This window comes from Lycium ferocissimum, chromosome 4 (genome assembly GCF_029784015.1).
Source record: "Lycium ferocissimum isolate CSIRO_LF1 chromosome 4, AGI_CSIRO_Lferr_CH_V1, whole genome shotgun sequence".
Taxonomy (NCBI): domain Eukaryota; kingdom Viridiplantae; phylum Streptophyta; class Magnoliopsida; order Solanales; family Solanaceae; genus Lycium; species Lycium ferocissimum.
The window spans coordinates 8,528,887-8,550,978 of NC_081345.1; the positions used below are offsets into that span (position 1 = coordinate 8,528,887).

General features: G+C 37.1%; 1 protein-coding gene, 1 long non-coding RNA gene and 1 pseudogene across 3 annotated transcripts; all 3 read left to right on the plus strand.

Moving 5' to 3' along the window:
* Window positions 1-5,757: 5,757 nt before the first annotated feature.
* Window positions 5,758-15,899, plus strand: LOC132051501 (uncharacterized). The gene is made up of 3 exons (XR_009413740.1): window positions 5,758-5,940; window positions 6,054-6,074; window positions 14,330-15,899. It is a non-coding gene; the product is annotated as an uncharacterized LOC132051501 (long non-coding RNA).
* LOC132054350 (uncharacterized) lies at window positions 9,890-12,932 on the plus strand. 2 transcript variants are annotated; one of them, XM_059446384.1, is made up of 4 exons: window positions 9,890-10,117; window positions 10,219-10,310; window positions 10,415-10,516; window positions 12,340-12,932. In XM_059446384.1, exons 2-4 carry the CDS (start codon window positions 10,308-10,310, stop codon window positions 12,760-12,762), a joined length of 528 nt encoding a protein of 175 aa, XP_059302367.1. In that variant the 5' UTR covers window positions 9,890-10,117; window positions 10,219-10,307; the 3' UTR covers window positions 12,763-12,932. The 2 variants fall into 2 exon arrangements, with proteins under 2 accessions (XP_059302367.1, XP_059302368.1); XM_059446385.1 differs by lacking the exon at window positions 10,415-10,516.
* On the plus strand, window positions 10,547-11,860 carry LOC132054349 (E3 ubiquitin-protein ligase RDUF2-like; annotated as a pseudogene).
* Window positions 15,900-22,092: the final 6,193 nt, after the last annotated feature.

The window sequence follows — 22,092 nt, forward strand, 5'->3', positions numbered from 1 at the left end:
TAATTTGAATGTCTAAATAATATTTACTAACAAATTTAAGAGGTTGCCGATGTATGAAGTCTTACTTAAATCCTGCCCTTGAATTTTGGTGCCTAAACATTAGGGACTGATCTAATGTTGATGAAAATCAAATTAGCACTTCAGTCAATTGGCAAGGCCATGATGTCAAAGGTAGAAATCTTAATTCGATTAGAGGTACCTCAAAACCAGAAATTTCATCAGATACTATGTAACCTAAGGTAGAGATTCACCCCTCCCAGAAGCATCAAAAGACTTATGCATGTTTTTTCTTCAAATGTCATAAAAGTCGATATATCTACGTTTTCTCCTACGGTCATGGAACTGACATCAAAATACATGGGGTTAGAGATTGGTGCTGTTGAAATTGGAGCTGGCTGCGGAGGGCAAAAACAATCTCCTTAGACGCTATGTCAAAAGCAATAAATCTCAGACAACATCTTTCTTAATTATCCTTATTCAATAAATGATCTGAACAAATTTCTAGAAAGTCTTTTAATACTTCTTTATATTTTTCTATGAAAAGGTTGAGAGAAATAAAGGTAATTAACTCAAATAATCCTCTTGTTTACTGCCTCCGACTCAAATTATTTGTCGCAGTTATTAAAAATGGTTGTCTCAAATTATTTGTCGTTTTAGAAGTTTAAGACACAATTAATTATTTTTTCAACATTTTACCCTTCGTAGAATTTTGTCATTAATGGAGATGACACGTAAATAGAGTAAACATTTAATGGATAGAGATTATAACTTAGACATAAATAAGGATAAAGTAGTCAAATACCCCTTCTAATTAATATTTCTTAAGGTGCATGTAAAATAAAAAAGAGACAAATAATTTTAGACAGAGGGAGTAATATTTTAAGTGGTTTTCTTAATTGGTGCGCCAGAACTTTAATAATCAGTTATTGTGGACCGAAGAGATTATGATTTTTAAGATTTATTTTTTGTTCTTTCTTAACAAAAAATTGACCGAGGAAACGTACATAGAAACTAATTATATTAAAAGCATGAACTCCTAAACTTAACAATTAAATTACCTAATATACCCTTCTTAAAAATTTAGTTGTCCTATTTATTACACAAACAAAAAAAAACTTTGCATCAACCCTTAACTGAAGGGATGCGTTCTTTCGACTCATCTTCTTAATAGTCACAATCCACAACTATTTAATTGTATAACCCCTTTTAGAGGGAATCGTTAGTTCTATTTTTGCACGAGGTGTTTTGCAAGTTGCCCTTCTCTTACAATTTGCAGTAAACAAGTACTTCATCAACTATTAACTGGAAAGTTCTCTAATATCATGTGATCTGTGGAAGTTAGCACGTTCTCATAAACCTAATTAACTGAAGATTGATGCTCAGATTCTCATTATATATTTTTTGAAAAGTATTACCAAATATATTATATCCAGCATTTCCGACTCATGTTTATAGAGAGATTCGATTGTATCCATTGATATACACAAAAGTGAAGGGAGCAGGGCAAGTTTTGTTACACGTCTTTTTTTCCTCCATTTTTTTTTTTTCAAAAAAAGAGACGCCTACAAACAGTCATAACCGTTAATAGTCAAATTTGGCGTCCTTTTGCTGGTGACTTCAATTATTCACATTTGGAGTTCCACCACGCTACCAAGGACCCCTTCTCATTCAAGAATTCTGGGATGATGCAGAGTCGCCAAGTGATTTTGGTTTTTATGCTTCTTTCGTTTTTTGTGCTCAGGATTATGAAGTTTTATAGTTGTGGTTGGGATTTTCTTTTTCAAATAAGAATGTATTAACAATAGTTTGATACTATTGAAGAGTGGAAATTACTAACATCATCTAGCAATTTACCTGAAACTTGTAAGGCTAAAGACATGTATAAACTAAGTATAGAATTGGTTTTAAAGTTAATTAGTAAACGTGATTAAAGTTTCTAGGTTTTGATAGTAGAGATTAGTGATCGATAGTTGGAGAAGATGGCAGTTAGTAAGTACATATAATTTATTTATTTTATGTAATTGGTCAATAAAAAAGTACATGATTTCCTTCTAAGATGTAGTACAAATGCACCAAAGGAATATTCTCGGGTAATTTCTTTAGACTTCATTGATAATTCTTCCATCAAATGCATAAACAATATTTTACTCCTATTTACTTGATAATTCTTACAAACCTAAATCTATGTTCTTTAAGTAGTCTTTGTAGACATACTTGGAATTTTAGTGAAAGTTAAGACCTCCATTGGAGAAGGGGAAAGGAAAAGAAAACAGAAAGTACCTATGGACGAAAGGTAAGTTGGACTTAGTTGACTTATTCGTTAATTATCATAAATAATAATTAGTTGGAATTAAAGGTGTTTAATTTAGTTAGTATAATATCTAATTGTAAAATTCAGGTACGATCGTATAACTTTACGGGCGAATTAGAAAAAAAAAAATTATGGAATTCTACAAAAAATGATCCATGAAACACCTGTTGTAGCCAGGGGCAGAGGCACAAGGGTGAAAGAGGGTTCAATTCTATCCCCTTTATTGAATTATGACTTTGCCACTAATTGTAGGGCTTTGTATCACACCGTTGCAACATACCAGGGTAGTATATCAATTTTTTGCGCGGATTGCCCTTCAAAGGCACTGGTCTTCAATTTTTGCCCCTCAAATTGCTGGTCTTTAATTTTTGTCCTTCGCTTAAAAAGGTGACCGAAAATACCCCGAGGTTCTGGGTTCGAACCCCCGCTCAGTTAAAAAATGACTAATTTTGCAAGGCAAAGCTTTGCAAAAAGTCTGCCTTATGCGGCAAAGTTTGCCTTAAGGCATAACTAATGTCTGCTTTATGCGGCAGACTTTGCCTTGGGTGAAATATACTTCATTACATGTTTGTCAAAAATTAAATAAATAAAATAAATCATATAGTATAATTTATTACATTTTGATTCTTCATCTTCGTAGGTTCAGACAATATCCAATCCACTTAACCTCGACCTACATGCCATCATAAGATGATCCCTTTATCAATCACAACTTATATGTTATTCTTTTCATGTATAACTATTTACTAAAATCTTTATTTTAATAATGTAATACAAAATCGTTTATTACATACCTCGACATCACGTGCAAAGCACGTGCCGAGAAACTAGTACTATATTAAAAGCACGAAGGACCTTAGAAATATTGATTGAAATTTTTTCCCTTCATTAAAAGACTCTACAATAGACAAAATTGTCATTTACTATAATATTTCATCTATTTTATTTTTTTGAAAAAAGTAAAAACTCTACGTTATTTTTGGAATCCTTTGGCAAATATTTTTTTGGAAAAGTAAAAAAAAACATTTATCATTTCACACTCTTAACGCATGTAATATTACTTCTAAGTTCTAATATGGTAATACCTTTGATTAACCCAGTTACATCATTAAAATCTTGTAACGTATCTAGAAGACTAGAACTCTTTTACCTCTAGATAAATGTATGTAGTATTACTCTCAATATGGCAATACCTATAAATAATTTACACGACTCAATGTCAGTATCTAAAGCCGTCAAAATGGGCTTGACCCTTGAGGCCAGCCCAGCCCGCTATTAAGGTAGGGTTGAGCTAAGATTATTTAAGCCCATTTAAACTGAGGCTTATAAGCCCAAATTAAGTCACCGCCGGCCCTTGAAGCTTCGATCGAGGTCAGGTCGAGGCTTGCGCTACCCCGGGCCAAAAGTCTATTTAAATTAAAATTTTAAAAAGAAGATTGTGTAAGATACGAAGTTTTAGTATCTTATTCACTGGCTTTAAATCTAAATCACCAAGTACAGAAGTTGTATTCGTGATTGCAAATTTAATTTTAACTTGAAATTTAAAAGAAAATCAAAAAAAGAAGTAAAAAGTAGGAATAGTGATTACCGAATTAGTCTTAGTATCTTACAATACTTTTCTCAGTTAGCGTTAAATCCCTAATACTAAATTCCTAATCACCAAGTGTACCATAATACTAAAATATCTAATCACCACATATAAAAATTGAATCCATCATGAAATTGTCAAAATTTGTTACTCGAATTAGTTGCTGAGCTTTACCAAATTCAAGGTGGTAATATTATTAAGCGAATTTAAATAATACTGATTAGTTTCTTAAATGTAGTTATTTGATAATGTTTAACTAATTAATTTTGCATATGGCTGTAGACGAAGATGAAGATGTTAATTAAGATAATTTTATCACAAATGGATTCAAATGTGCTTGACAATATAGGTGTTGAATATGCTATAAGTTGTCGTAGAATTAACAAATTGGTATACTTAATTGAAAAAAAATATATTCTTATAAAAAATATTGAAAAACAAAAAGGGCTGGCCCGCCCCAGCCCACAACCCTTGTAAGGCTAGGTTGGGCTAGCCATTTTAAGGCCCATTCAAATGAAGGGCTGGCCTTCGCCCTACTGCCCTTTGGGGCACCTTGCACTGCCCTTCTTTGGGGTGGTCTTTAAATTTTGCCCCTCATATTTGAAATGTTTAAATTTTGCACTTCGGTTAACACCCATAGGTTCCGTGTTTGAACCCACGCCATCAAAATTTTAAAAAAAATTGGGCATAAGGCGCTTTAAATTTCGCTATGCCGCCAACGACATACACTTGTGAAGGAATTACCAAAGTTATGCCGGACCCGCATACTTATGCCTTGTGCGCATCTGGCATAATTATGCCGGTCCGGCATAACTTTGATAATTCCTTCACAAAGTTATGCCGGATCCGGCATAAAAGTTTGCCCATTAAAAGTATGCCCCCACCGGCATAACTTTGTGAAGGAATTATCAAAGTTATGCCGGGTCCTAACAGAAATAAATATTTGAGTGATAAGTCATAGCATGTTTTGTTACCAGTTATCCCAGAAAGTGGTTCAAAATATTCATCATTCTTGTGGAAGCTTGCTAGGTGTATCACGTGGAGGACCTAAAGTTTCGACATTGTGGATAGCATTCGTGTGCTTGATCGACCATCTATAGCTAGCTTACTTACACCGTAATTATTGGTCAGCTTTATCTAAGATTTACTTGATGAATAAACATGCTCTTGTGCCGGGTGGAAATGGCACAGTATGCCGGTGCAAATGCAATTCATGATGAGGTTGTCAATCGTGCGTATGTGTTAATATTGTTAAGTTTGGATTCGTTTATTTTAATTAGGATGGGCATGTAGTTAAAAATTATGTGAAGAATCGACCTTTTCGAATACTTATGCCTTATGGGCATTTTGGCATAAGTATGCCGGTCCTAAGATAACTTTGATAATTCCTTCACAAAGTTATGCCGGTGGGGGCATACTTTTAATGGGGCAAACTTTATGCGGACCCGGCATACTTTGCGAAGGAATTATCAAAGATATGGCGGACCCGCATACTTATGCCAAGTCCGCCCACAAGGCATAAGTATGCCGGTCCGCATAACTTGGTAATTCCTTAACAAAAGTATGCCGGGTCCGGCATAGCGAAATTTAAACTCGCCTTGCGAATTTTTTTTTAAATTTTGACCGCGCGTGGTTCGAACCCGGAACCTATGGTGTTGGGGCCGAAGGACAAATTTTAAAGATTTCAAATAAAAAAAATTTAAAGACCGCCTAAAAGAAGGGCACTCCGCGCAAAAAAATGAATTCCTTGGCCCGCGAGGCTTGGGTTGGATTGGCCCGTTTTGACAACTCTATCAGTATCGTATATTTTTAAGGAGTACTATTGTGTTACGCCTATTACTTTTGTTATAAAATTTTGGTTTAGGAGTCCTAATTTTGCTTCTTTTTTCTTTTTTCAGGCTTCTTTCGCCGCCTAAAATTTAGGATTTCAATCAATTAGAATTATTTTTTGTACAAATCCTTTTCTTACTTGCATTAAATAGCACAATTCAAATACCTCGCATGTTAGCAGTCGAGAGAGGTCTTCTTCTTCTTTTCTCACGTACTGCTTCTTGACATCTTCCACTGCAAATGGATTTTGTTTGGTGTTTATTTTATGTTAATAAATTAATATTGTTTTTCTTCTATTCTGATTATGTTTGTTTTACTTTGCAGCCACATAACATGGAGACAAAGGTAAGTAGAATCAATAGTTTATTATTTTCGTTTTTGGATGTGCTGAAGGTGAGTCAAGCATTAAGTCCTGTTATATTGTCTATCTCCGCTCTTGATGGCCTAGGTCAGTATATACTCTTGTTTAGTTTTTTAGCATTATCTATTCACTCTCCGTTTTTGATGGTGTAGGTCAGTTTATATTATTATTTAGTTTTTTTTAGTATTATCAATTGTATATAGATTTTACTCCTATATCAGTTGACAACTGTCTTTTTTTTTTTTTTTTTTTTTTTTTTTTTTTTTTTTTTTTACCTTCCATGTCTAACATTGAATGTAAAATGTACAGTTATGCATATTAATTTAACATAGTTATATAAATTTTGTACACTTTCAGTACCAATCAATCTTCCAATTGATGTTTTAGAATCATTCGAATTTGTGCACCGCATTAGACACAAAAAACATGCATCTACGGGTAATATATCTTCTTTTCATCACATGAATTGTTTATCAAAGATTAATTTTATTTATTGTTGGGTACACTACCAAAAAAGCGCCTTTTAGCCACGGTTATTTAGCCACGGTTTCAAAAACCGTGGCAAAGCAGACTAACAATTATAAAGTTATCTACAATTAGGAAACCGGCTAACCATTCGTGGGAAAATGAGGCGGGTATAATTTCACTCCTCGCTTTTGTTTTCATTTTCCCACCATTTATTTTCTTTGTTTGCTTTTTAGATTTTCTCTTTTAACAATTAACAATACTCCCTCCCAAATTGGACTGTTCCCAAATTCAATTGCTCCCAAAATTCGCCACTCTAAAGGGCTGCTTTGTTTGTAAATCGTTGAATTCTCCTTTTTTCTTCTTGAACGTGCTCTAAGGTTGAGGATTGTGAAGGAGAAAGGTTTAGGTAACACTTTCTTTATGTGATTTAGGTATTTTCTTTTCAGTAATATGATTCTTCCCATGAATGCTTGTTGATATGTCATGCTCCAAGTAACAATTCTCTGCTACTTCGGGTTTTCAAGTCAATTTTTTGTTCAATCTTTAATGGGTTCCTTTTAGGGTTTTTGTTTATGAAAACTAGCATTGCTCTGCATCCTACAGCCATGTTTAATTGGTGTTTGAATTTGAATCGTGATATGTGTCTAGCTCACCAAGTTTAATTGGGGTTTAAATTTGTTCTGTACTTCCTTCCCAGAAGTAGATACAAAGGCTTGGGACTTCTTGCCAGTTTTGAGAGTTGAGGTATTACTATGTTTCCTCTATAAGGATAACTTATGCCTAAATAAAACTGCAAGCTTGAAGGAAGTTGCGATAGAGCGGGAGTAGGACCATAGAATATGCTGTAAATATTTTGGAGGCAGCCCGAGTCGAAGGCGAGTAGAATTAGTTGTACCTTTTTCATGTTCTTGTTGACATCTTCAATTTTTCCCCTTTTAACTGCATTACTCATTGTTAGATAAATAAGTTGTAGAATGTAAGTAGACAAAAAGAAAAAAGAGTTGTATGTAAATATTGAACATGTTCTTATGATTTCTAAATATTGAACATGTTCTTATGATTTCTTGCTCGCATATCTCTTACACGTAATTATGTCTCTATTTCAAACAAGTCGAGATTAGACTTACGAACTTTCATGTTCATGTCGTTCCATTTTAAGTTCTTCTCAATATAATGGTAACCATTATTAATGTTGAACAATGATTTCTGCCTTATTGTTTCAATGTACCCTTATCTGATTACCTGTTTAGTGGTTTGTGTATTTTGTCTGTTCTTTCAGTTGTGTCTTTGGAAATTGTCATATCATTCCAGGTTGTATATTTGTATTACCTGTTTAGTGCTAAACTTGTTTCATGAAATCATAATGCAAGTTAGAGTTCTTGCTAGTTGACTGCTTGTTGTGGCTCTTTAAATTATTTCTCTTGCACTGTACTTCCTTTTAAACCTGTGGAGGGTATGAAGTAAAATATTAGAGTTCAAACTTCGTATAATGTTTATGGGGATGCTTTCTAGTTTTTACTACATACTAGTAAGTAATAATCATACATATGTCACTACATGCTTGTATATGCTTTGAAATCTCTGAAATTTCTGTCACTTTTGTTGTTTTATTGTTTAGAATTTCTGGGTATTTTGCGATATTCTGACTGATTGTTAATTTTAAGCTTTTATGATTAGATATGCTCGGTTTGATTGTATAGTCGGTTCACAAGTGTTTGCTGGTTCATTGGAAGAACTACAACTACATATCATAGGCTCGAATGTTTTAACAATGTGTACATTTTTTCTTGTGGTTTGAGGTGCTTTTCTGCAAATTAGCTGTGACTTAGACATTTTTCTAATGTTGTCGTTGCATTTAGTAGTTGAGTTCGTTCATCATTCAAACAAGGATATAAAAACTCACATTTGAGCAAATAATTTTACATAGTGTGGTAACCTTAGTAGAGTAAATGGATAGGACAAATGGAGCAAATGGATACAAGAGCAGTAGTTATGGTTGTTATTGGTTTAAGAAATACTAACTTTTGTTGTATTGTATAAATAATATCCTTATGGTTGTTATTGGTTTCAAGAAATACTAATTTTATTCATATCAACTGCAGCAGCAGCTAAGGCGTGCAGTGTTATATTGTTTTCGTTGTTTAACTGAGTTAGTTCTCGTGCGCCAAATGTAAATGTAACTTGGATAGGAGACCTACAAAAGTAAAAACCAGTGGAAATTGTGTGTAATTTCAGGCGATGCATTTCTATCACTGCTCATTATATATCGTTTTGTGTTCTTATGTTACATGGGTTCGATATTTACCTTGAACCCGTGCCAAACAGTGTGACACGAGTGTTGGTAATTGCTGCACATTCTTGAAGATACACTAAAATTATTAAACGCCTACCCTGTTTTGGATGCATACCTGTAAATAAATCCATGTATCACAATTTTTCAAATAAATGTCTCATAGGTCTGTACCTATCAAAACTTAGCAAATAAAGTCACGACATTCAGAGAACTTTTATACTATATTTGTTTTTATTTATTTTTGTAACTTTAGTTTGTTATACTATATTTGTTTTTATTTAGTTGTAGTTATAGTGCTTCATTCTCCCTTTTTCCCGTGTCCTTAAGTAATTTATAAGTATTATATTCTCTTAAAGCAATTCCTACAGGATAACTATCGTATTCTAGGAGAATATGAAGCGAAACGCAAGAATTCAAGACAAGCAATGTTAGAAAGCCTACGAGGACATCAACCGACAACTATGGTACAACTTCCCAAGATTTGCAAAGAACAACTTAGTGGGGATCAACCGGATGACCAACTTGAGAATGAGAACATAACAACTCCTACATTCGGAAATGACAACTTAAATTCTTCCTCGAGCTCTAATGAAGCTAACTCACAACAAAAAGAGGAGCCCTTACTTGTTGAGATTAGAGGTTTGAAGTAATTTCATATTAGAGTTGACTATTACTTTTTATTCTTTATCATGTTTTGTTATTTTTGCTTCTGATTAATGGTGATTGCTTGTTAAAATGATAGATACTTTGATCGGAGAAGTTACAACTCAAAAGATGCAAGCATCGAGTTTGGAACTTGGAAAAAAAAAAAAAATTGTGGTGGAACTCAACGGGATGGACAAGGAAGTGATAATGGTTCAAACTTGCTTGTGAGATTTCTTGGCAAACTTTCTCAAAAGTCTATAATTTGTCCCATATCGTTGAGAGATGGGATAGGATGCCCGAGGCGAAAAATCGCCTACAATGGCTTAGTCGAGGTAACTATCTAAATTCTTTCAGGTTCAATTAGTTTATCTTTTGTCATTAGTTATTGATTTATGAATATAAATACATTTGAAGGAGAATTTCGAGTTTGACTATGCTATTGGAATCAAATGGGTGATGCGTACTTTACGCGATAGATGGAGGTCCTATAAATATACGTTAAGAAATCAAACCTTCTACCCTAGCAAAAGTAAGGAACAAATACTTGCTAATCCTCCTCCAAACGTGGATTCTGTTGATTGGACTGCTTTTGTGCATCACTATAAAGAAGAGAAGATGAAGGTAATTGTTCCTCTACAAAGAGAAATTATCACTTAATTCATGTCCAGTGTGTGTGTCTATATATATATATATATAATTAAATTGATGTTTGAGAATTGCAGACACAAAGTGAACAAAATGCAAGAAATCGAAGTAAACTTAAAGTCCCCCATGCCGGTGGTAGCAAAGCAATGCAAGGAGAGGTCGTCAAATGGTAAGTTTCTTGACCTTGGATTTCATTTTGGAAATCACTTTATTGTACCAAATAAAATGTGTTGCATGTTATTTATTTTTTAATCTATACTCGATTAATGACAGGAGAAAAAATATGGAAGGCCTGTGTGCCGAAGTGAGGTTGTTTTGTCAACTTTACTGAAGAAGAATGGAAATTATGTGAATGAAGAAGGGAAGATTATAGCTGTAAGTTCCAAACACTTGTCTACTTTAATATTTCAGTTACAATGTCGATTTTCTAGTGTAATTTTCTCAGTATTGTGAGTGAATGTTTTGATGTAAATGATTATGCTTGTCTACTTTCATAATTCTACTTTTCGTAGTTTGTTAAACTGAGAAAATGATTAAAATGGTCTTTGATGTATGGATTTCGGTTCTATTGGTAGAAATGATTCTTAATGTATTTTAAAAAAGATGATCAGTTTGGTCCTAAGATAAGTAAAGAAATGATAATTCTTGTGTTCTTGGCATGTGCATTGTACATGAGCTATGAAATTACAATACAACATTACCTTCTTGTATCTTTTAATAGTATGTCGGATTTTCTACTCGGGTTGGGTTTTGATAGGTTGTTGGAACAGTTATCACAAATTGAAGCTAATGGTATGATTGGTTCAAGATTGGAAAATAATAATAATAATGTTAATCCTTCTAAAAGTCTTTGTTGAGAATTTACCTACAATTGAGATTGTTAATTCACATATTGTAAGTGATACTTGTTGTGCGCTTTGTAGAGAAGAGTTTTGTTTAGGTAATGAAGCACGCGAAGCATCTTTATCATTCGGATTGTATAACCCCGTGGCTTTGGTTGCGTAACCCGTGTCTGTTTTAGGCAAATTGCCCACTCAAAGCCCGAATGTAGATTGCAATGTAGCGAATAATGAGGAAGAAGAAGTGGTTGGATTAACGATATGGAGATTACCGGTGGTGGATGTTGGTAGGTTAGGTAGAAGAGGTAGTGGTGAAAGGGCGTTACCATATAATGGATGGTGGTTTTGGTAATGGTAATGGTAATAGTAATAATGGGGTTCAAAGGAGGATTTTATGGGGTTCTAGAGGTGATGTATCGCTTCAAAAATGTTAGGAGGTTTTTTGGGAACTTGTTTTCTTGTTTTGGGGGGTGGTGTTGTTGGTGGTGTGTCGAGTACTACATCTCAAGGATAATAAATAATGGGAGTAGAAGTAGTAGTAATTCGATGTCGTTCGTGTTTTTATGCAGAAGGCGTAGAGGGTGGGGTTTTGAAGGTAATAATGGAGTTAGAAGATGGTAAGGAGAAGTTGTTTATTATCGTCGTTGTAAATAGATGGAAGTGAATGCTGTGGATCTTCAATGGAATGCAAAAAAGATTTAATTTTTGATGTTTATTAAGGTTATATTTATGCAATTGAGTTGAAGATGCTGTAGCAAAGGGACGATGACATTGGAATATTTGTGTAAGAATTGGCTCTTGCTTGCAGTGTAATTCTTCATTTTATTCTTTTATCTTTTCCCTATTAAGATTTAGTGTCTATTGAAACTTATGAAGCTTACATGAATTCTCAATTTGTTGTATTTTTTTTTTTTTTTTGGTTGGAAATTCAGGTATGTCCCAAAACAGGGACCCTGTTTTTAGTCTTGGCTTGTTAGTTAAAGACTTGCTTTTGATCATGTAATGTTGTACCTGCAGTATGGTTGCAGATATATATTTGAAGCTTTTAATAATGGTATGGAATGGTAAGGAAGCTTATAAGTGAAGAATCTACAAGAGTCATATTGACATTACTGCTTTTCATAATCATAAGCAGTATGGCTGTGTTTATTATTATGAAAAGCAGTTATTTCTATGCTTAAGCTTCTCCCAATAAGTACAGTAATGGTCACCTGGATTGCACAATGAAATTGCTGCTTGTGTCTCTGTATCATTTTATACTTTTGAATGTAATTATAATTTAGTGATAATGCTTTCTTTTCGCTTGGGATGTTAGCAGCGTTGGTATGAGAATGTCTCATTTCTTTATGTTACTTGTAGGATAAAATATCGGAGCATCTATCTCAAGATCAAGAACATGCTGCCACTTTAGGTGTTCCATTGAAGATATTGGCTCATCCTAATGACGCCATTGGAAAAGTATATGGAGCTGAACATTCTGGTCGTGTGCGTGGTTTAGGTGGTAATGTTTGCCCCTCGACTGCTTTTGGAATGCCTAAACATTCAGTTAGCTATGCGAATCTTGGTGGTTCTAGTAATACATCTCATCAACGTGTTGAAGACCTAGAGAAGCATGTCGAAACCTTGGAAGAGAAGTTGACTGGATATGAAGAGACCAAGGAACAACTTGTGGAGACCAAGGAACGGCTTGCGCAAAATGAGAATCACTTGGCAACTCTTCATAGGTTTTTACAAGCTAAATTTGGTAGTGAGTTGCCTAGTTTCACCTTAGATTCTTCTTAGCCTTTTGTGGTTATTTTTGAACCACCAACTATTTTTTGTATTTCCCTTACACTAGAAATTGTGGTATCTTTTTTGTATAATCAAGGCTTGAAACTTATGTTTTGTTATATATGACAAGTAGAACATTGAAGCTCTAATCTTTATAGCAATGCTTTGTGTATTATGTCCAGTGTATTTGTGAATGCCTATCATTATGTATTGATACCAGGAAAATGCAGGGAAATAATTATAATTTTATTTTTAAAAAAAAATTATGCACATTTGCCACGGTTGAACCGTGGCTAAAATGATTTTGTAAGTTAATTGCCATATGGTTTATATTAGCCACGGTTCTTGTGTGGGTAATTAAAAATTTCAAATATAATTCTTATTTTATGTAGCCAAATTTACCCATGGCTTGACCGTGGCTAGATGTAAATCAAACCGTGGCTAAATAAAGGTTACCACGGACGCTAAAACCGTGGCTAATGCGGGAGCGACGCCCCGTATGGACACGCTTGTAACCGTGGCTAACATACCGTGTCTAAGTAGGTTTAGCCACGGTTTAGGTGCTCTTCAGCCACGGTTTTGCGCGTGGCTAAATCCCGCATTTTTTGTAGTGGTAATAGCAGTAATTGTTTTTTTTGTAACGACCCATTTGATCGTTATAGCAGTTTTCCTCATTTTCTCCAAAAAATATCCTTCTCGAGATTCATTTTTACGTGTAAATTGGTTTGTGGGATGGGTGACGTGGTCCTCGAGGATTTTGGGGTCTTTTAAGTCATTTATGCAGGTAAGGTTTGACCTCTAGGAGACTTTTGAGAGTTGGTGAGAAATTTTACTTCCTGCTATAGATGGGCCGCATCTGCAGCTTTTCTTCTGCGCTACGAAATTCTGGCTAGTTAAGTGAGCTCGCATCTGCAGAATATTTTTCACAGGTGCGGCGTCGCGTACGCGAGCAAGATTTCGCGTCTTCGCAAATCGCTGGGCAGACCTAGTATTAGACTTCTCATTTTAGGATTTGCCTCCCATTTTCACCCACCAAACTTCCTAGAGCTGATTTTGGAGAAAATCTCAGAGGACTCCATGGGTTCTTGGAGAGGGTAAGATCTAAACCCCATTTCATTATTTCCTTTTAATCTTTTATCTTTCCATTAGCTTAATTCATGTTTGAGTTTTGGGCATTGGGGAGACTTTTATGACTTGTAAAACCCTAGGTGGGTAAATAATTTTTTCTTAACTAAATCTTGGGTGGTTTTGAAGGACTCTCATAGTTATTAGTTTGTGTAAACCATTTCTAACTAAATATTCAACTTCCAAACTTGATGTCTAAATGAGTTGATTTGAAATTTTGACTTTTGGGATTTGGGGAAAATAATGATTTCCAAGACTCTTCTATGATTAAAAGGTGTGATTAAGTAAGATTTCAACCTTGTAGAATATGGGTAGGATGTATTTAACTTAAAGTTCTGATTTTTTCCTTGAGGGCCCGATGTCACTTTTGGGGTAGTTTTTCAGGTTCTGCTTTGAAGTGTGGTTCTTTGGGTATTCATGGATTCGTTGTTAATATAGTGTTCATATTTGGTAGACCTTCATCTTGGTACTTGGAAGCACCCCGGAAGGAAGAGGCTGGGATTGGTTTTTCGTGGCTCCTGTTCGGCTTTGAGGTAGGTTACGGTTTACCATGTTAGTGTAACGACCTGTTAGGTTGTTTTGGTTGTTCTCTCATTTTTGCCTATTTTGACCTTTTGAACCCGCCCCTTTGCTTGTTTTAGATTGTTGTGTAGTGGGTGTGGTTGGCACAATTCCCGAGGTAGTTGAAATCTCTTAAGTTAGAAATTTTCTAAGTTAAAAGAATTCTTAGGCGTTGGGCTGACTTTAAGCATCATCGGGGTTTTTTGTGTCATTTTGGAAATTTCGTTAGTTCCATCAGCTTCGAAACGTCGAATATAGGCTGTTTTAGTGTTTGGTTCAGTTCCCAAAGTCCTTAGGGGCATTTTGGTCATTTGGTTGGGAAGTTGGTTTTTGCCCGTTCGGGTTTGACTTGGTCAACGAGACCTCTTTTGGGAATTCCGAGTGCGAGAGTGAGTTCTTAGCGCGTTCTTACATGTGTCAGCATATTTGGTTTGTGTCGGGGAGGTTCCGGGAGAGTCTCGGGATTTCGGTTGAGAGAGTCAAAAACCAAATTTTTTTGGTTCTGGTGTTCGCGCAGGTTTGAAGGAGGTCCCGCCCCTGCATACTTGCTCCAGCGAGAGGAGGCCCGCAGGAGCGAAGGATAGCTGGGTTGGCCTTAGTCCGCCCCTGCGAAAATTTTCCCGCAGGTGCGTGTGCGCAGCCGCGAGCTGATCTCCGCCGCTACGAGCTTGGGATATTTTGTGGGAGTGTGCCGTGGCGAGGTCTATTCCGCTGGTGCGAACTTGGGTGTGCAGGTGCGCAATTCGCTGAGCAGAATGTGGTCCTTTTAATGTCTTCAGATTTTGGGAAGGATTGTAATAACTATTTAAGTATTTTTATTTTAAGATTGTTAAGACTTGAAATTGACTTGTATGCTTATTTCCGCTTATTTTGGGCTGTTAAAGGTTGGTGTTGGCTTACAAGTGCGGTGGGACTTGGTAAATTGGGTCGTGACAAATTAGTATCAGAGCCCTAGGCTAATCGATCTCACTGATACAAGGACATTGTCTAATAGAGTCTCGCGGATGGGTAGGAAGAGCTACGTATCTATCTTTAAGAGGCTATAGGACATATAGGAAATTTTCATTCTTTCATTCCTCATCGGGCGTGTTTCATTCGATTAAGGTTTAAACTTCATTGTTCTAATCTATCACTGATGGTGAGGACACGTTCTCGACATGCGAGCAGCTAGATGTGACGACGCCTGGTATGGTTCGAGACGTGCAACCGTGATAGGGATATGTGATCAACCTCAGGTTTCAGTTATGATTTGAAGACTCGATAGAGTAGGGTTATGAATCAGATTCTCGGGTTTGGCGACATCCCTATGAAATGGGAGTCGAGAAAGCGCATTTATGGTATATCAAGCGATTAGAAGAGATCATCGATTCTAAAATGGTACGGTTAGCGGAATAACCATGTGATAAGTGTTGTGGCTTCGAAGACTACGATCAAAGGGTTTCATCATGACTTAAAGGTTTCTTAGGATGTTACGGTTAAGTAAAACCACTTTGAAATATAAGAAATATAAGCATTATCAAGTACATTTAATGAGTGAAGGGTGTATACAAGGTATACGGAAGGTTTTATAAGGAAATGAGTGGAAGAAATGGAGTAGTACGACTTTGGAGAAAGGATGGGTAAAGTTTCGTGTGAAAATTTTGGTCCAACTTGAGGGACAAATATCTCTTAGCATATGAAGTGTTTTGAAGTGAAACAAAAGCCTAAAATGAAGTTCGTCGAGTCTAGTTTCCAACGCAACAAACTGCTCATCGATAGGACATCGGAGTAGAGAATTATGGACGTTACAAGTTCAGCTAACAAATCAGAAAAGCGTGCTACAGTACTATAGTAAAATGCTACAGTACTACAGTAAAATGCTACAGTGAACCCGACCCGAATTTGACCCTATATAAAGGGTAATAACCCCCTTTTTTTCATCAGATTTTGCTAGAAATTTCCAGAAAATTGAAGAGAGAGAGAGAGAGGGAATCACAAAGTAAGCAATTTTCAAGCGACGGAGTATTAATCGAAGCTCGAATAAACGCATGGATGTGATTCTAGTATGGTTTTGCGGTGGATTCAAGGTGGATATTGAAGATATCACCGTTTTAACAAAAATAAGGTATGAATCTCTCCTTATTAATATTACTTTTGGTTAGTTACGAAGATAGAGTGATGAAATGGTTGTATAATAAAGTTGTTGGTTGAGAAATTGGACAAACATCGCGTGGGATGTTTTATGGAATATTTTGGTATTGATGATGATGTTGTTGATGTTGGTGCTGTTGTAGTTGTTGTTTTGTTGGTATTGTGATTTCGGGCTAGGCATATAAACAGGGGAGGTCTTTGTTGCCGAATTTTTGATTATAAATGGATTTATTTGAAGGACTAAGACAAGCGTATAACGATGAGTCTAACGATTGTGTGAATCCTCTTAAATGTAGACTTGCGAGCTTGGACGAATAAGAGTAGATAATTGGAGGCTGAACAGGTATGTTAAGGCTTTCCCTTTCTTTCATTTTGGCATGATCCTATGATACGAGCGAACAACGAGTAATCGAGTCTCCATATTACTCTACTCTTAGAAGTATTAGGAGCATCTCAGTTATTGATGATCCTGTACCCCTCTATTATGATTATTCCTTCTGTTCACGGGTCCTATATATTGTATCATGATAAGGTTAGTTTATGTTTATGCATTACATTCATTTGCATACATGCATATTGACCCGTGACCGGCAGGCGTTATATACGCATATATTTTATATATATATATATGTATATATATATATGTATATATGGGGTATGGGAAAAGGGCGAGGCGCTATAGACGCATTACCACTTGATCAGCTGGTGCACAGTGATGATGATTATGATGCCGAAGGGGCCTATATGATGATTATGATGCCCGACGGGGCCTATATGGTATAGGGATCGAGCCGAATGTTCGTCGGCACTATGACCCATGCATTGCATATCATACGCCCTAAGAGGCATTTTTAGTAAGCGAGAGATATACGGATATGTTCGGATAGTAAGACATACGGATGCATTCATACGGACATGTTCGGATAGTCGGACATACGGATGTATTCGTCGGTCGGTTTAGTTTATGATTCTCGAGATTTTCTTCATGACTCCTATGTGTATGTTACTCTTACGCCTTACATACTCGGTACATTATCCGTATGACTCCCCTATTGTGGGGGGGGGGGGGGGGGGGGGGCTGCGTTTCATGCTCGCAGGTTCAGATAGCCACGAAGACAGATTGCATCCTTAGGCTACTTCTTCGACTTGACGGTGGAGCACTCCTCTCATGCGGAGTTGCCGTCTAGACTTTTTTCCGGTATATGTTTGATGTTTATGGGTAGGGCGGGGTCTTTGTCCCATCCAGGCATGTTGTTATGTCTTAGAGGCTCATAGACGCTTATATTCGGTTGTGTGGCCCGCTATACATGTTTGGTTACATAGTTTTATCGGGTAGCCTTGTCGGCTTGTACCGTGTATAGTAATGCATGTATATATATAGTGTTATATATATATATATATATATATATATATATATATATATATATATATATATATATATATATATATATATATATATATATATATATATATCTTTTGAGGGCGGTGACCCTCTAGTTTATGACATCTATCAGTCAGCAAATCATGTTGTGAGCGCCCTCAGGTGGCCCAGAATGAGCATGAGCGATTATATGTCATGTACGTTTAGTGGCATCTAGTGAGGTCGGCTTCGGGTGTCCGTCATAGTCCTCCAGTTGGGCTGTGACAAAAGTGGTATCAGAGAAGTTCATCCTAGGGTTGTCTATGAGCCGTATCTAGCAGAGTCTTGTCTATGGGTGTGTCGTGCACCACACTTATGGGTAGGAGGCTGTAGGATATTTAGGATGTTCATCTTTCTTTCTGATCATAGATCGTGCAGTAGAGCCAATGATAGAAAAGCTCGTTCTTGGTACTATTTTCGCTAAATTGCAGGATTGAGTTGATGAAGAGGACAAGTTCAATTAATGGGAGTGTAAGCAAGGCTCCGAAGGTGGACATGAGACTCATATCACTCGTCGACTCAGGATCGAGGATGTCAAGAGGTATAAGAAAGAGCATCAGCTATTCCATCGAGACGGACCCATCGGAGGATGTGGCTCCAGTAGGAGGAGACTCGACTGAGAAATCATATGACAAAGACCCGTTTAAGGGTTCGCGAGACTCCTGTGGACGAAGACGCAATTGAGAAAGTACGGAGCGGGGCACATCCAGATTTTTCCTATGTTTCAGCATTATGTTAGGCCAGCTTCTGATGTTAGTATCATAAAGGTACCTAGTTCTCTATCTTGGGATTTAGTTAACTAGGAGTTACCCACAGATCGTGGGGAGTACGAGATAGAGGAAGAAGAGAGTCAATTAAGGAGCAGTGCTTTTAATAAGGACAAAGGGGCTTTATTTCTAGATATATCCGACCTAAGTTCTCTAGTATCTCATTTACGGGTATATGGCTTTTTTCATCAGAATCAGTTGTGGCTTATATGTATATGACCTAATCTCAGGATATCATCGATCATTCGTTACTCCGGGGCCTCAGAAAGTTGATAATGGATTGTTCTTACGAATAATTATAGTCAGGACATCCTTATTTCAAACATGGATTCGGAAGTGCGAATTTTAAATTTTAAGTCTTATAAGTTTATGTACTCTCCGAGAGATTTCTCAAGGATGGATGCAGAAGTTGTAGTAGAACTAAGCAGATAAGGTGGGACATAAGAATTTTAAGAAATTGAAGAAAGATGAGGTGATATTTCATCCCCTACATTTATTAGCAGTATTAGATTGAAGCACCCTGGGCTTATAGTATATTGGTCTTTAGGAGAAAAGAAACCAGAAAGAAGTTGAATAAAGGAATAAGGCACTAATGTTAGAAGGTGTAGTAGATACGAGTAGATGAGAATTGCGGATAATTATGGAAAAGGAGTGCGGTATGTGACCAAAGAAAAGGATATTGGATGATTTGTATTAATAGTGTATGTAAATCAAGGCTTCATAGACCGGAAAGTAAGGAGCGAGAACCGAGAAAGTGAGTTAATCAGTGAATTTGAGGCCCCCGGCAAGGACTAGATTATAGAATATATATAATTTTGACTAAGGATTTCAAGATGGTTATAAGGTAGCTTGTGGGAGTTCTAAGAAGGCCCCTAGAGTTGATCCAGGACCCGGGCTCCGGGACCGAGCGGGGACGAGCCTTAGTTATTCCATGGAGGCCCGACCCCTCGGAGGACCCAGCGATGATTCCTCCAGAGTTCTTGACTCCCAGGGAGGAGGACCCCCCCCCCCCCCCCCAGAGGACAGTTATGACACAGATCCGTCCGAGTATTCGTCTGGGACACCGGAGGAGGAGATTCCCGAGGCCGTACCAGCTGCTCCTATGGTAGAGCACTACGTCAGACCAGCCTCCCCGGTGAGTGTTACGGATTACTCTAGCCCTCTATCCTGGCCGTCGGTAAACCAGGAGTTGCCCGGTTATTTATATCCCTCGGACTCAGATGAGAGAGATGATGAAGGCCAGACGAGCGGATGGTGGGTAGACGATGACGAGGAGTACACTTCACCTTATAGTCCACCAGATCAGACTAGAGACCGATCGGCTACAGGTATATGAGTCCTTATTGGAATTTTCTATGTATGTGCATTTGTTGTAGATTATTATTTAATGGTGGCAAGCGGAAACCCAAAGAGGCCGATAACAGAGCATTTATAAGTAACGGCGACCAAGGTATGTTCGCTACCATTGGGAATCTGGAAATCTAGGACGGAAAGTAGTCATATATACAGATGAAATGTGAATGTTGAGAATTAAAAAGGCCAAAATAGTAATTGTGCAGTCGGAATAGTAAGAGACCCTTTCTAATTCGGAGGGAGATGCGTTACGAAAGCGTTTTGGAATCTGTCAAGACTTCAACTTGCTTTAGATTATGTGGTGCAGGTCATGCGGTGAGGTGGATACGATTATACAAGCATTAACGCACCGGATTTCATCAGAGTTTCGAGGTTAAGCGTCTTTGGGGTGAGAGAAATACTAGGATGGGTGACCCCCTGGGAAGTGTACAAAAAGTCCTATAAATTTAGATATAAGAGGAAAATGAGAAGCTAGAGCAGCCTAAGGGAGATTGGAGTATGCGGAGTGGTTGGACACCTTAAGAGGTCGCGTAGGCCGAGGCGGACTAGACCGGTGAAGAGAAAGAAGGTGCATCACAGCTCTAGAATTAGGGTGAGTTTGAATAGCGTTTGGAAATATTTTGTAAGCGAGATGGTAGTAATTATATATATACGTATGCATATGATATCCCATACGTGGCTATATCAGCGGGAATGTGTATCCCGGCAACCAACGTTGCGGTATATGGAAGGCATTAATCGAACAGGGTAACGAAGTTCAAGTGACAAAAAAATATATGGTACAAATGTTACAAGGTAAGCTGATGCTATTTTCACTACAGGTTAGGCTTGGAGAGTTTTAATGTAATGACATCTGGAAAGGAAAGAAAGTGAGTAGATGGAAGGTACGGAGATCAAAATGTCGAAAAAAGTGAAAAGTAAGAAACATGAGTGAGTGAAGCCTCCAGGAGGGACGACGGGCAATCACGGGACTATTTGGGTAAAAAAAAATTGAAGGTAGGCATGCGAATTGGATAAAGTGTGGCAGTATGGAACAAAAGAGGAATGTGTGGGGTCAGAGAATAGGCTTCGATAAGTGGGGCTAAAAGGATAGTGACCACGACGAGGAATATGAAGTAAGAGAAAGAATGGTTAGGCCTTGCGACGATGTTAAGAGATTTCCGGCCCTCGAAAGGTATATAAAGGGATAAGTGTGTGGTCAAATTAACACGGTTGCCTCGGACATGGAGAAGCTTTCCAAAAAGATGACTTAAGAATAGAACGGATTTGCGCGTTTAAAGGAATATTTCACGAACTTGAGCCGATACTACAAATAACAAGAGAAGAAAGGTGCTCGAGGAGGAAGAAACCCAAGGAAAGTTAAGGGTGAAAGTAGGAAAGGTACACTAATGGGTTGGTCGAAGGAAGAGGAGAGCATTTAGGAGTAAAGTAACTGGAAATCTTTAACCATGGGAGTAAGAAGGATACTTTAACGAGTTGGCGGTAGGAAACCGATTACTCATCGAGGAAAGAACGAGGATGATGAGTCGACACAATTGATTAGAAAATTAATGACATGGAATAAGAATTCATGTGAAGACCGAGAGATTCGATCATAGAGGAAATGAATGAAATATAAGGAACGTGCATGGAAGACCACCCGGCCGTAGCATCAGAAAGATAGATAAAGGTTCGATGAACGAGGATAGAGAGGGTGTAAACTGTAAGAATTCTGTGCTAAGAGCAAAAGTAGCAGAACACTCGAAAAAAAAAAAAAAACTTGGATGCATAGCTGCAACACAAACGCGTAGTTAAGAAGGATTATGAGCAAGTGAGCTAAGCGGGCGAAAGGACTAGTAGTGGATGGAAGGCTATGGAAATGTTGAAAAAAAATGATATAGACATAAATGGAAGAAGAACTAGGGAAAGAAGTTTTAGATATGTTATAAGCAAAGTCGGGAAGAAAAACGAGGAGTAAGGTATAAGCGAAGACTTCATAAAGGACGT

Bases quoted from the DNA above. Each gene is read 5' to 3' on its own strand.
- LOC132054350 (XM_059446384.1), top strand. The intron at 10,517-12,339 runs GTAAGTTCCAAA...TGTTACTTGTAG, and splicing joins AAGAAGGGAAGATTATAGCT to GATAAAATATCGGAGCATCT.